Source organism: Typopeltis vanoorti, chromosome 7, assembly GCF_054136105.1.
Source record: "Typopeltis vanoorti isolate ZY-2024b chromosome 7, IOZ_Tvanoo_1.0, whole genome shotgun sequence".
NCBI classification, from domain to species: Eukaryota; Metazoa; Arthropoda; class Arachnida; order Uropygi; family Thelyphonidae; genus Typopeltis; species Typopeltis vanoorti.
Window position 1 is genome coordinate 104,179,907 of NC_143555.1, and position 14,638 is coordinate 104,194,544.

Genomic DNA, 14,638 nt, shown 5'->3' on the forward strand with positions numbered 1-14,638 from the left:
TATGAATTGTTGGAACATCAACCATAAATCCCATATTTGACTCCCTCTGACTTCTGTCTTTTCCCAAAACTAAAACTCTTCCTTGCTGGTCAGTGTTTTTCTTCGAATCAAGAGGTGATTGCAGCTGTAGAGGGGTATTTTGCAGTTCTTACTGAGAACCGCTACAGGAAAGGGATAATGGCGCTGGAGCTCGCTGGAATGAATGTATTAGTCTTAAGGGAGATTGTAAGGGAGATTATGTTGAAAAATAAAAATAATTTTGAAATTATAAATTCGTTTTTTCATTGTTAGGCCCAGAACTTTTCAGACTACCCTCGTATATAATTCACGTAAGGCGTTGGCTCCCATTGAGTCTATAGCCTCGACTCAGGGCACTAATGGCATTTACTTTTTAGGGTAGTAGCAGAAAAGTTCACTTTGGTGTGTTCGCGTAGGCGTTGAGACTTGTTAGTAGCGCTTTTTAAGGACTGAGAAAATTTTCGAATGGGCCTGGTGTTTATTTCTCGAAATTTTTCGTAGCCGATGTTTTGAAGAGGAAATTTTTCGTAGCCTCTAATATAATCGTTTGATGTCAGCGCAGCATCGACGAGCTTCTTTTCTAGCACGTACAGATAAATTCAGTGTCGGCGAGTAAAGCATGAGTAGCGCCAATATGCTATCGTAAACCAACGGAGCTTGTAAATGAAGAGTGGCTTGTGTGAATGGATGGGTGTTTCGATTTTACACATGCAGGAAGGACGTTGCTATCCCTGCAGTGTTTTGAAAAGCCTAGCCTTATGAGTTGTCAGGCTTCGGATAACTTCAGTTTAAACTCTTATTATTTGATTAGCAAATCTTATCCTTCAAGCGGAATTTTGTTTTCTAACTGACCGCTGTGTTCATATACATTTTCTAAATATTTATTAAATTCTTCTGTAATTACTGGTGGATCATCTAAAATTGTTCCAGACGATCATTCATAATTCGTTTGTATCATCTTTGCCCTTTTTATATACCTATAAATGCTTTTCGTTTTAATCTTAGTATTGCTGGTTAGTTTTAATTCAAATTTTTGCTTTACAATCTTTAATTAACAGTGTTTTAGTTAATACTAGGTGCTGCATATATATATCGTACATATAAGCATTGAAATCCAGATCTTTCCATCAAAATAGCATCGTCAAAAACTACTAATTAATTGTTTCGAATTCTGTCTAGGGTGTGAAGAACGTTTATCTTGGATTTTCAATTGAAGGTGAGTTAGCCAGTCTCATACGTTGGGTGCCTGGAAAGTGGGGGGTTTTCGTTCCTTAATCAGACAAACCAGTTAGGTGAATATACGTATTTGACAGATACAAAAAGACATTAGAATCAATAATTTCATATTGGTTTCATAAGATGGTGCCGCATCTGCTAGTACGGGCCTCACCACTTTAAACCATCAACTAAATAACTAACTAATCAGATGAATAATTTTCCCGTAGCTGGTTCTTATAATATATTCTTTCAAAACTTGAGTATTTCTTCAGTTGACCCCAGTTTTTTCGAAAATTTACTCTTAGTAATAAACTTAAATATTATATTATGCAAGATGTTTCTCGCGCAATGCATTTTGATTTCGTGTCTTCTAAGTAAATAATGTTTCAGGAAAAGAATTAAATTCTCTTAATTTAATTCTTTTCCTAGTTTCCTTACAAATTTATTACCAGTCAATATCTCCCATGCTAAAATCTCCCATCAATAATACTTCATTATGCACCACCTGTCTTGAAATTCCTGAGCGGAAGAGGCATTCAATGTATCCTCGATGTGATCTTCTCTGACAATTCGGCTTCTTCTGACAACATTTTAATTGCGTAATATAAATAAAATGATTTATAACTTATTTGTTTAAATTTATTCATTTAATTTAATATTTAAATAAATTTATTTATTTTGAAATGATATAATTTAATATTTATTTATTTATATATTTAATAGTCATATTTTGACTTTCGTATACCAAATTCCGTTGATATGCTAAACCTCTGCTTCTACAATATGTACTTCTTTTAAACCAACTTTCGTTTTTCTCTTGCAGATCCCAAGGCTTAACAAGTACAGGTTAAACGTGCATCGAGATCCGCTTGACTTATTTTCCTTAGATTGTTCCTCTGAGCTTCCAATAAAAAAATGCAGTAATTTTTCATATGATTCTATGCAAATCTAATCCATTTGTTGTCTAAATGAATTAGAGTCCATAGAAGCAGGTATAAAACACTTCGCCGCTGGCACACTTGGTTCAATCATAAAAACTAGTCCTATATCACCATTGTATACATTCATGGGCCAAACATTATGGCCACCTACCTAGTAGCGTGTTGTGTTGGGGGGGGGGGGTCCTTTGGCCGAGATAACCGCTTACACCACCTTAAAGGGTGTACCATGTCACCATGTAGGATAATGCGTGGTCCGAAACAATCCCCAGATCACAATTAGCCGTCAAATTATGTTCAGTGGGAACGAAAAGACCTAGCGATGTCCATGAAACAAATTCCCATTCCGGAAACAGACTGGTGTACCGCAACCACCAGTCTGTTTCCGGTCAACCCTGCAGTCCGGTTGGTCTGAAACGGTTGTCATAATTCGGTTTATGAGTGTATACGTTTCTATCATAATAAAATCGTCATCAGCAGTATAAATTTGTGGATGATGTTTAGAACAAAAGATCGCTCAGTTTAGTGTGAACATTCAATGAAATAAAATAATAAATAGAAAGTGGAAATATTTTCTGTAATTGAAGAAAAAAATGGATACGTTTCTGAAGAAGTTTTGTTAACACTGATAGCGTACATAGAAGGCAAAAAAAAAAAAAAAAAAAAAAAAAAAAAAATTTGCCATGCATGAAAAAAGTCGAAGATACCCTGTGTTTGGAAAGTCTGGTTCGAATCCCGTCTAGAACAAGAAGAACCTTCATTATGACTTTTCAATGGGTGCGAACGAATACCCCATCTCAGGGTTATTCGTGTCGCAATGGAGGCAAACGGTCCAGAAAAACATACGCAATTCATAAATATAATTAGTGGCCCCATTGCCGCAAATGCCTCTTACAACAACTATCCATTGTTCATATTATTATTACACATTAAAAATATAATAAAATTATAAGATTCAAATTTTACATTGAAAGAAATAAAAAACTGTAAAATTCTCATTTTTTGGTAGAGAGCTAAGGGGATTTCCTGGAAACGTTGAGGACCCAACAGTCCCCCAATGACAATTTGAGAACGACATACAGAGAAACTTGTATGTTGTTTCATAAGTGCTCTATGAAAATTTCTGAAAATTAATTTATTGCATTGGATGCTATTTAATTTACTTTTTTATTTTATATTATTCATCTATTTTATCTATGGCCTGTGGTGAATTAATGATAGAAGATGCACCAGTAATGTTTTGATCCTTTAAATGCTTCATGTGGTCTGTCCAATTTTCTTTTTGCCTGGAAACAATTGGGAAGCACAACCATTCTCATTGCTGTCCCTCCTGATTCAAATGCAGAACAACTTCTTAAATTTAATTTATATTTATATATTTATAAGTTTATTATTAAGTGACTATCTTACGTTAATGCGTCCAAACACAAGAAATCCTCATTGAATCATTTTTATGTTTTTATTAATAAGCAAAATAAATTTTGAGAGCGTTCATGAAATTATCATTAATTTAAACCATTGCAATAAGAAATTTATTAAATTACTACTACTGTTATATATGTATTCGGTTACCTCATAAAAGTTTGGATAGCTATCCTACGTCATGCGCAGAATAGTCAGTTTTATAAACGAAAGATTCATCTACTATCGCTGTCCTGTTTATTTCGAGGAAATATAAAAATGGCCGATATAATGTCATCAGAATACAAAATATATTTATTAATTAAAGAGATGCAAGTATTTAAATTGCATACTGTTTAAAGCAGAAATATTTTTGAATCTAAGAATAGGACTTGGGTGATATCATTATTGATAAACAAGCTATAAATTTCATTATAAGCGGAAAACAAGTTGCCAATAATGGGTATATCGACAGAAGTTATTAGAAATAGTGACACTTTTCGGGAGATTTTTTATTTCACTCTGATACTGTATATATCGCGTTATATCAAATGAAAAATTTTATGAAACAATTTAAAATTTCTATCTTTAAACTTTAATAATTAATCACACTAAACACACCATTTTTTTTTTTTAAATCATAATGGTAGATTATTCATTGATTTCTATTTGTATGGTTATGGGGAATCAATCGACCGTGAGATGCGGTGATTGATTCATTCAATCCAATACCATTGGAGAGTAATGGATGGCAATGCTGTAGCCAATGAGGTTCTTACTGAGGCACGGCTATTGCTGTTACCCTACTGCCATGATCAGAGCTTTAATAGCTCAATAATACCTTACCATACACTGTCCTCTACAGATAGCGGGGAAGATGAAAAGCATTCTTGCTTCGCCCCTTTAAGCCAGTCCTTATAAGGACTTGTATGGTTATGAGGGTTGCAGAGTCCTTTTTAGGATTTCCAGGGTAACGAATGGCAATGCTGAACCAAGGAAGTTAACTGAGGTTCGGCTGTTGCTGTTATCCTGGGGGATGAGTTTTTGAGTTCGCTCTCTTAAGGTTTTTGCCTTAAGGGAGCACTTTGAGTCTCCGGGGAAGGTGTTCTCCGGCACGGCCCGCTGAGGGATTCTTACCGGTGAATTATGAATTATTTTCCTCGGAATTTGAGCGGTTCTGCTCAGTGGTCGGGGAGCCCGTCACTGAGTGGAACCAACGCTGAGATATGGACGGTCTTTCGCCCACTATGGAGTGGCCTAGAGATCGTCCGATTTTTTTGAGATTTTACCCTTTACTTACTAACCAGGGTAACGAATAGCAATGCTGTAGCCAATGAAGTTTTAACTGAAGCTCGGCTATTGCCGTTACCCAGCCATGACTAGAGCTTTTAGCTCAATAACTCCATCCACACAGATTTTCTTCATTCAGATGACGGGATAAAGAGTCAAGGACTCAGTCCATCTCCCAGTTCTTTTAAGAACTGTATGGTTATGGATGCGAAGTGTTAATCCATAATTGTCTGTTACTGCTTTCGGTTATGGATGCGAAGTGTTAATCTATATCTCTCTGTGACTGCTTATAAAGGCGAGTCTGAGAGTTTAAGCCATTAGGGTCTGGTACAAAATACAGTGGTGCCTTGGTTAACGACGGCCTCAGATAATGACATACTTGGTTAACGACGAGTGACTGTAAGAAAAAAAACTCTTGGTTAATGACTCTCGATTATGAAAACCTCTATCCGATCTAAAAAATCGGAATTTTCCGATCGCACTCATTTATAGACAATAAATCGGCGGGTGTGTGTGTGTATCAGTTCGCCATCAAAAGGCAATCAAATCTCATCTGTATAATAATCGTTGTATCTATAAGCTGCTAATCAGTGTATGTTACCGTAAGTGCTGAATCTAATATCGTCACCTTAGAAGCAAACAATATGCACTAAGTCAAAAACTGCAGGTTTCGAATTTAACTATTAACTTTCATTTCAAAAAGTTTTTTTTTTTTGAACTTTTACTTTTATTTTCACGTGACGATATGTTCTTTGTATCCCTTGTCTTGGTGTTGTACAATTTGTAATAATACCGTATTTTGCGTATCTTTTTTTTTTTTATAGAGTGAATTTTTTTTTACCTTGTGACAAAATGGGCCCGAAAAGAGCCCAATTGTCCTTTTGGTGAAGATTGGTAATTAAAAACTATTTTCATGAACAATTCGTTTAATTAATGTTAATTTTTTGTAGCAAATACATATACAATACTGTACTGTATAATAAATAAATGTTATTTACCATATTTTTATGACATTTTAAATGAGTTTTATTTGCATTTTTAATATGTACTATGGTTGTAGGGAGGAGCCGGAACATTAAACGATTTCAATAAATCTTATGGGGAATCGCGCCTTGGATAACGACGGATTTGGTTAACGTGGGTAATCCTGGAACGGATTACCGTCGTTAACCAAGGCACCACTGTATTGATTTGAAAGGAATCCGTGATAGAGAAAATATGGAAACTACTGGGTGTTATTTTTTATTATTATTTATTTATATTAACAGTTATATTTCTTTTCTTTGTTCTATTTCTTTCGTTTTCTTTATTGGCACACTAAACCGTTCCTTTTGAACATAGTAATTAATATTGTATGAAATTTATATGATCTATTTATTGTGTTGTTTCTTGTAGATAACGTAGAATTTACAATATTTATTTTCTTTATCATTTTACCATTTACATTGATTTATATTTTATGTGCCCATGGTATTCCAGATCTCACTTGCCTGGGGAAGGAACTTGGGTCCAAATATAGGCGATGACGTCAAGACTTAGGCGGCTTGATCAGTCTTATATAGAGACGGTTTTAATTACTGTGGTAATTAAATAACCATTTTCATAAATAATATAAATTTCCCTATTATGGAGACTGATTTGAAAAAAAAAAAAAACACCAAATCAGCTAACGCCTTTTTGTTCCCATATAGGGAGTAGGCGAGGCCGTTTTTCAGCCCTATCTAACTTTTGGAGACTGAGTGGGCAGTTCAATCTCCACTGGTAGCCAATCAGAGATAGCTGGTCGAAGGATATCACTAATTAATCGGCACGCAGTGAAGAAGCGGTTACTAAGTGCCGCCATCTGGTGTTCCCTAATCCTAACACAATATATTTAATGTCTGAAAATAGTGTGGATTCGACGGCCGATTTTATTGGGTTTACGGGACGAAAAACCCGCTAGCCCGTGCCAGAGATCGACTAACTCTGGACCGGTCGAGAAAAGGCTTAGAAAAAGTTCCTCTAGTCGGCGACCAGATTCGAACGCCTTTCGTCGTTCGGTCAAGCGCTGTAGAGTGCAAACGTCACTTCTACTGAGCTAAAACGACTGATTTGAATGTCAAGTAAAATAATCTTTGGTACAGCATTTATGCATTAAGTCATTCTAAGTACTGTACTTCAAAATATACTGCTATCAAAAGACTCATCAAGAAGTCCAAACACCAAATTCTATTTAACTAATTTAAAATAACATGATTTTTAGTATAACTCAAGAGTTACTTACTAAGCTAATTATTTTCAAAAACCTTTGCTTCGAAATTGTTCAATCATCCTTAAAGTCCTTAAAAGGACTGGCTTAAAGAGGCGAAGCAAGAATGCTTTTCATATTCCCCGTTATCTGTAAAGGACAGTGTAGGGATAAGGTGTTATTGGGCTATGAGCTCTGATCATGGCAGGAGGGTAACAGAAATAACCGAGCCTCAGTTAAAACTTCATTGGCTACAGAATTGCCATCCACTATCCTCCCATTGTTCAATCACTTGTAACTTGTAACTTCTGTGGCTTGATGGACTTCAATCCCATGGATTATTAGACCTTCATCGCTAGGAAATAGATTTGTGTTAAAGATTAACGAGCACTTGGCTCACCCTATTCAGGGAAGTGCGGAAGCGCCTGAACCGAAAAGCAGAGAAGCTTTCGGACGCTTAGAAAACTCCTGAATGAGTTACTTGGGATAAGTGTTACGGAGCATCGAGGAAATATCTGGGATATCAGCAACGATATGCAAGAGAGCATGTCACTTGTTGATCATGGAGAAGATGACTTGGGTATTCCTGAGGAATTTGTTGGTTTCGGCTTTGATGGGGTTCATTTTGCTAAAGGCTGTTAGCATCTCCCCTAGTGAGGCAGCAAGAATCAGTGCAGAGTTTTGGCTATAAGCTGCCGAAGGCTCCCGTTAAATTCGCGGAGAAACCGTAGAAGCGAAATTTTTATCGGCTGTAACAACCCGCGCTGTGAAATCTGGCGCAGGTTTCATGGCTTGATTCTGAGTGGGCGGGGCTAACGCCGCTCTTGTCTTCTGTAGGTTAGAAGGGTGAATTGAGCAGCCATTATAGTTGGCTGGATGTGGGCGGCCACAATTCGCACATTTAGCAGGTGTAAACCGCGGTTTTGTGCAAGTGTGCGAGGGATGGCTTCACCGCACTTTACATAACTTTTCTGCATGCCCAAATTTTTGGTAGTGATGACATTGACCGGCTGATGCTTTTCTTCTGAGTGGTTCGGTCTTGATGACTAAGCCGCAGACTATCTTAAGGTCGTAAATTTCTCTGTGGTCTTTACTGATCTCCACTAAGTCCAGAGGCATGGGGCGCTTGTCTGCACGAGATCTTAATTGGTTCAAGGCCTTGTGATCTGAGGTTAGTAGCTATTTCATCAGATGTAGTGGTTTCTGCCAGACCTTTGATGACTACTTTTAGGTTTTTTTTCACTCTTGAGTTGAAATGTGTGATATGGGACATTCAGTTCGTCCATAAGTCTGGTGATCCGGGGGTAGTCCAACGCCTCTCCTGGTTTAATTCGGATTCCGTCATCTGTATTCTTAGCTTGTCAATCATTTACTATCATTAAATAATTTAAACAAAATGATTTAAAATAATTTTTGGTGTACCGTATATATGATGTATTTAATTAAAATAATTTTTAAAAGTATAACTTTTTAATAAAAATTGGCAAAAGAATTTAACATTTCTTCTTATTTTAGAATAAATTTAATTATTCTTTTATATTTCTGTTTTAGACATATAGATCATTAGCAATACAGCGTATATCCGTATATCTTGGAATACAATTTGGAATATATAATCAGTATCGAAAATGTATCTGTTTTGTTAATAATAATGTTAGAATTAATAACTTCGATGTAAGGTATCTCTTCGGAAACTTTGAATATGTATTTATGTTTATAAAATTATATTATTACTTTATAGTTTTATTTATGCCTATTTATTTAAAATAATACACCTTTGATTTTAGACGAAGAAAAAATTGAATACACAAGTTTTACAGAGGTGAATATTCCATTTTTATTCCATAAACACACAGCTGGACAAATGGAAGGCTCTATGCAAATTACTATACAAGATGTTCATTCAACAATTTTTAAGTAGTGAAGAAAGTCAGAATCAGTACGATTGTCTTAACCCGACAGTGAGTGAAATAGTTCTAAAGAGGGTGGGGGGGATAAAACGGTGTCACTTGTCTGGAATGGGAAGTGGACGAGAATTGGCGACATGGAGTCGTGTTGATATGGAATCATCATGAAAAGACTGTATGAAGGGACTTCATGGAAGGTACTGTCTGTCTTCTGGAAGTAGAACATCGTTGACGGACGTAAACAGACGCTTACTCTGTCGGATGGAACACACGCACGACGTATCCACCGCCACCCAGTGGGGACGCCAAGGCTCTCCTGCAGTTCTTCCGTAAACTTGAACCCAAGACTTCTTTGGCCGACAAACAGACATCACTTCTTCTGAGAGAAAGAGAGTTGCGTAAAAGGAGAACCACATAAGAAGACAAATGCAGGCATTGAAAAATCTTAATTAAAATATTCATCAAATTAAAAAAATGGTGTAATAAATTACTATCAAAATTTTCAGAAATATTTAATAATTAACTAACATTTAAAGTAATTTTAAATGTATTATTAAAATATTATTAAATTATTAATAACTGTTTAATTAACAATATTATTAAAAGTATTAAAGCATAATATGCAATGAGAATTTTGCGTGTAAAGTTCGATTGGACAAGATGAAAAAGATTCTCTTTATAATATCGTTCTATGGTGACACAATGCATTATCTCAACAACCGAACCATGAGTTCATATTGATTATAGACATAATTTTGTTTTGCGACCACGTAGGCCATAGTGGCCCCTTACGTTCGTATTAGGCATGGCTTATTGCGATTCGAAACCGCGACTGCCTCGAGGATAAGGTGGTTAGCTCTATGCCTCCCTTACCACTAAAATAGTTATTAATCGAAATGTCTAGAAGTCGAAATGTTTGAAAAACTATTTCTGAATGACTAAAAAAACTTTTTTTATTTCGTCGTTAATATATAAAGATTTAAAATAAACCAACTGGTTTCACCACAAAATACGTGTGGATTTTCAAGATGAAAAAATATATAAATATGTGACTAACAAATGTAAAATAAAGGTTAACCAGCGTTTCGCTTGTTAACTTTTGGATGTCTGAAGTGACTTAAAAAAGTTCCATGTTTGGTTTCTGGAGGTGGTTTCCGAACTATGCAAAAAAAAAATAAATAAATAAATATATGAAATTACTAAAAACTAGAAACAAATTCTTAGCTCAGCCACCGTACAAATGTACTGTAAGTTTACAAAAAAAATGACTCTTTCTAAAATGCTACTTAAACTATTGCTCAAGGTCTAAATATAACCCTTGTAGCAAAACTTGTCTGTTTGAGTTATTTATTTTTGAAATCAATTTTTTTTAGTGGTGCTATCTTTTAAAGAATGTTTAATACACGACATTATTTTTAAATGAACTTTTTATTTCTAGATGACATCGGCCCTTCCCTCTTTTCTTGGTCGTAGTCCTAATAGCTTCGATTCTTCTCTTTCCAGTGCCTGCGTAGCATAATGCTCTTCGATTGGAGCTATTTAGCTAGGCTAGAATCCCTTCTAGAATACAAAGAACCTTCCGAATGCCAATAAAGGTAAGCTAATTGGTTTACATTGGAGATGGCAGGGTATTCTTCCTGTGTTTTCAACCCACAAAACAAACAAGATACTGGCATCATAGTCTTCGGTTGATTTGCCTTAAGACTACATGTTCTTTCTTTTCTAATTCTTATTATAATCAATATAAATATTATTAATCGTTAATTGCTAATTACATTAGCAATTATCCGAACGTCAGTTAATACTATTTAACTTCCCATTCACAATTATGAAGGGCATTCTTCTTGTCTTATAACCGAATAGTAACAACGCCTTTGTTTATTAGACCTAGCTCTCTTCTTCACTATCTTTTCATTATGCTGTCTAGTAGAGCCTGCGTCTACCTGGAAGAGTGAACAAAACTCATGCTCGGCCAAGTGAGCAGACACCTATCCTATATACGCGCTGAACCAACTTGCAAATATCTATTAAGTTTCCACTCTTTCTCCTTTTAGATAAAATAATCAGATTACAGTTTACCAACTGTTGCTTATGAATATCATGATACAACCCTTTGTACACTAGTGAATTTTCAATGGATACCTTCGATTCTCCAAATATCCATTAAGTATTGATCCGTAATCTAAAATCGATTTGGTTTAACGTTCTTCCGACCCCCCCCTCTCTCTCTCTTACAAGTGAAGGCTTCTTGATATTAACTGCAGCATCCTAAACTTTACTAATGTCTTACGTGATTCCTGACCTTAAATTACTATTAACCGAAAATCCAAATCCTTGAGTTAATTAACTCTATGTAATATTACCCGGTTATTGTTTTACCGTTTTCAAGATAATTAATAAACAAAAATGCCTTTAGCATCCCAAAACACCGATGCCATGACATTTTCTTCTTTGATGCTGAACAACTGTTTTGACTGCTATTTCGATTCTGGTTGTACTGGTGAATCCAAGTCTCATCCGTAGTAATTAATCGATGCACAAAATCAGTTTTATTCTTGTTAAAATGCTCCAATCACTGTTCAGAGATTTTCATGCGAATGCATTTTTGATCTGCTCTGAGCAAGCGTGACACCCATCTTGCGCAAAGCGTTTTCATTTGCAATTCTTTATGCAAAATATATCCTACACGTACTTTTGAAATGCCTATAATCTCATCAAATTCACGCACTTTGACTCGTCGGTCATCCAATACCATACCGTGCACTTGATCAATAATTTCTGATGTTGTTACTCTTTTTGGACGTCCTTCATGTGGATCACTTTCAAGGCAGGTCACGTTTAAACTCGGCAGCGCATTTCTTAATTGTCGAAAACGAAGAAGAAGAGTGTCCATAAACTTTTATGAACTTGGAATGTATTTCTTTTGGTGTTAAACCTTCTTTTACAAAGAATTTTATAACCGCACAATACTCAATTTTATCCATTTCAAGGGATACAGACAAAAAGTTTGCTTCGGACAGCTGTATAAAACAAACTCCTTGATAGAAAGACTTGTAATTTCACGTGGATGCTTATGACAGATGTACCAACTTAGAGAAAAAATCTTGCCGATAGTGTTTCCATTTATGGTCGAAGCCGAGAACGTTTCAGACCACCCACGTACTTGCATTTACGGACATTAAATTTTAAAGTGAACTTTCTTATTCACTTATTCAATATTTTAAGATCATTCTATGCAAAACTTACGTTAGCTGAATAATCGATGTCCCATCGTCAGCAAACTGAGAAATTTTACTGTTAATTTTTGCATCTAAATATTGATGAATATATTAAATAATAAGCTATCTCTAACTATAGTTTAGTATACTAAAAGCTTTCCCCTTCAAATATTTTTTGTTCTATTGTAAACTAGGTTTTTCTCTCACTGAGTAATCATGAATACTCATCATCATCATCAAATTCCTGCCATGTACCCTCACGGGGTGTACAGGATATGATAGTACTACATTAAAAGAAATTACATCATTATTATTTTCCTATCTACAATTTTCCTCCAAATCAGTCTGTTACTTGTCAACACTCCAACATTATCTTATATTTCTATTGTCTAAAGCACTTTGTACTGTATCAATCGACCTATATCTTGGTCTTCCTCTGGGTCGTTTTCCTGCCAACCTGGCAGAGAACACTTGTTTTGCTAATCTTTCCTTGCCCATTCTGTTTAAGTGACCATACCACCTGAGATTAGCTCTGCTAACGCATTCCTGGATGCTGACAATGTCAAGTTCTTTCCTAATATCCTCGTTTTTAATATGATACTGCCATTGATGCCATCTGTTCACGCCTATAATATTTCTCAGGACTCTCATATCTGTGGTCTCTAGTCTTTGGTCAAGTGTTTTACTTCTGACCCAGCTCTCAGACCCATAAGTTAAAACTGGTTTGAACACTGTCTTGTATACAGCTAATTTAGTGTTCCGACTTATTTCTCTCTTATTCCATATGAACTTATTCAATTGACTTCCTACCATACCAGCTTTGCTGATTCTGTTGTCTATTTCTATATTTAATTTACCATCTTCACTAAAAATCGTGCCTAAATAGCTGAAATGTTTTACTTGTTCCACAGGTTCTCCATTCACAACACAGTTGACATTTTCAATGATTCTGCCTATTTTCATTGTCTTTGTCTTTTTATTGCTGACCTTCATACCATATCTATTACAACAGCTATTCAATTTAGTCAGAGAATCTTGCAGACTTGTAACAGATTTATTTAGAAGTATAACATCATCCGCATAAAGCAAAGAGCTGACATTAACATCTCCAATTTTGACATCATGTTTAATACCACTTTCCTTCATAATGTGATCCATATAGATAATGAATAACAGAGGGGATAATGTACATCCTTGTCTCACACCAGATTTAACATTAAACCATCTTCCTGTACTTCCTTCAATTCTAACTGCTGACTTACAACTCAAATAAAGACTAACTATTGCTTGATATAATGCCCCATTGACACCATATAACTGCAGCGTATTGAATAGCTTCTCTCTTGGCACCTTGTCATATGCCTTTTCCAAATCGACAAAACTTAAATACAGATCTTATATTCCCATGATTTCTCAACTATTTGTCGTAAAGCGAAGATCTGATCCTGACAGCCTCTATTTGGCCTGAATCCAGCTTGTTCTTCACCAAGCTTTCCTTCCACAATTCTTCTCAACCGTTTCTCAAGTATACTTGTATAGATCTTGCCAGGAACACTCAGTAGGGAAATACCTCTGTAATTCTCACATTCAGTTTTATTTCCCTTTTTATATATGGGTACTATGAGAGCTCTACTCCAATCATCGTGAATTCGTCCCTCTGTCCAGGCTTTCTGAACTATGCAGTGCAGCCACTGTAAGACTCTTATACCACCATACTTCAGCATTTCTGGTCGAATATCATCTACTCCTGCTGCCCTTCCACATTTCAAGCCTTTGATGGCTTTTTCTACTTCAAGTATGGATATGTATTCCTGACTGCATGCCTGGTCAGTGTTTTTTACCACTGTGCTGTCATCACTGCTTGTTTCATTTAGCAGTTTTCCAAAGTAATTACTCCATACTTCAAGGATATCTTTTTCTCCCTTTTTCATGTCACCTTTATCATCTCTAATTCCTTTTATAGCACTCTTTCCTCCATTCTTAAGCTTCTCCAACAACCTCCAAAATATTTTGCCACCTTCTTGATATTTATTTTCTATATTCTTGCCAAAGTCCTCCCATGACTTTTGTTTAGCTAATTTTACACAGTGTTTAGCATTCTTGCATTTGTCTCTATATTCTCTAAGAGCACAAGCTGACTTATTTGAGAGGAACTTTTGGTGCTTTCTTCTTTTCCTTCACTGCCTCTTTAACTTCCTGTGTCCACCAGGGAGTTCTGATTTTTTTTATTCTTACAGACAACCTCACCGCATGCCTCTCTGGCAGAATCAATCAAAGTTTTCTTCAGAGTTTGCCACTGAATCTCCAAGGTTCGAGTCCTGTTCTCAAACTCTTTCATTTTTTCTTCAATAATCTTTGTGTATTTTAGTCTACAGCTCACATCTGAGAGCTGCTCAACTTTTATTCGCTTTAAAACTTTCT

The 14,638-nt window shown here is 35.7% G+C and overlaps 1 protein-coding gene across 2 annotated transcripts in view; it reads right to left on the minus strand.

The window, feature by feature from the left end:
• Positions 1 to 9,014: 9,014 nt before the first annotated feature.
• The window catches only part of LOC150104929 (uncharacterized), a 41,718-nt gene continuing 36,094 nt past the window's right edge, over positions 9,015 to 14,638 (minus strand). Inside the window, exon 4 of one of the 2 annotated variants that reach the window (XM_090396212.1) lies at positions 9,015 to 9,375. In XM_090396212.1, coding sequence (XP_090252338.1) covers positions 9,188 to 9,375 — 188 coding nt within the window. In that variant the 3' untranslated portion in view covers positions 9,015 to 9,187. Of the gene's footprint in view, positions 9,379 to 14,638 lie in introns of both variants that reach the window. The other variant, XM_090396211.1, reaches the window with a different exon arrangement.